This window comes from Myotis davidii, unplaced genomic scaffold (assembly GCF_000327345.1).
Source record: "Myotis davidii unplaced genomic scaffold, ASM32734v1 scaffold991, whole genome shotgun sequence".
NCBI classification, from domain to species: Eukaryota; Metazoa; Chordata; class Mammalia; order Chiroptera; family Vespertilionidae; genus Myotis; species Myotis davidii.
In genome coordinates this window covers 4495-5087 of record NW_006283137.1, presented here as the reverse complement: position 1 = coordinate 5087, position 593 = coordinate 4495, and the positions used below count along the sequence as shown (strand labels likewise).

The window sequence follows — 593 nt, the reverse complement described above, 5'->3', positions numbered from 1 at the left end:
CAGGCCTGTGAGCACCCCGCTGCCTGGCTCTGGGCTGGTCGTCCTCCTTCTTTGCACTTTTCTCACCTGCAAGCTTCCCCGGGGCGGTCTGGACGGGGCGGTCTGGACGGACAGACGGACATGCTTGCTCTCTCGCCTTCACGTTCCGGCGTTTCTAGGAGGGGGAAGACAAAATCTTCTTGATCAACAAGCTTCACTCCGTCTACGAGAGGAAGGAGAGGAGCGGGTGAGGGCTTGGGGGGCGGCTCCCGGGGGGCGCAGGGGGCGGTGGAGCTGGGACTCGCAGCCCTTTCCCTCCTTCCTCCCCCCGCGCCCTCTCTTGGTAAGTTGGGGGCAGCCTCACTGGCCCTTCTCCCCGTGGGGTCAGCACCCCAAATGCCGAGATTCAGCCTCGTTGCCCTGGGCCCGCGGGAAGCAGCCCGCCTCACCCCTCAGCACAGTTACTTGTGGTTCAGCCCAGGGAGAGGGAGAGGAGGTCAGACAGACAGACAGACGCCTCAGCGAGGGCAGAACGGGGGGCGGGGGGGAGTGGAGGGGGTGCAGGCTGAGCTCCGTGGCCCCAGGTCCCTGGCTCCTCCCGGCCTCCTCAGCCC

At 66.6% G+C, this 593-nt stretch overlaps 1 protein-coding gene across 1 annotated transcript in view; it reads left to right on the top strand.

Annotated features, from left to right (window-relative positions):
• TMC6 (transmembrane channel like 6) overlaps positions 1 to 226 on the top strand; it is a gene marked incomplete at both ends in the record, with an annotated part of 6961 nt that extends 6735 nt beyond the window's left edge. The window contains 1 exon segment of the mRNA XM_015562624.1: positions 159 to 226. Within this exon segment, the coding sequence (XP_015418110.1) occupies positions 159 to 226 (68 nt within the window).
• Positions 227 to 593: the final 367 nt, after the last annotated feature.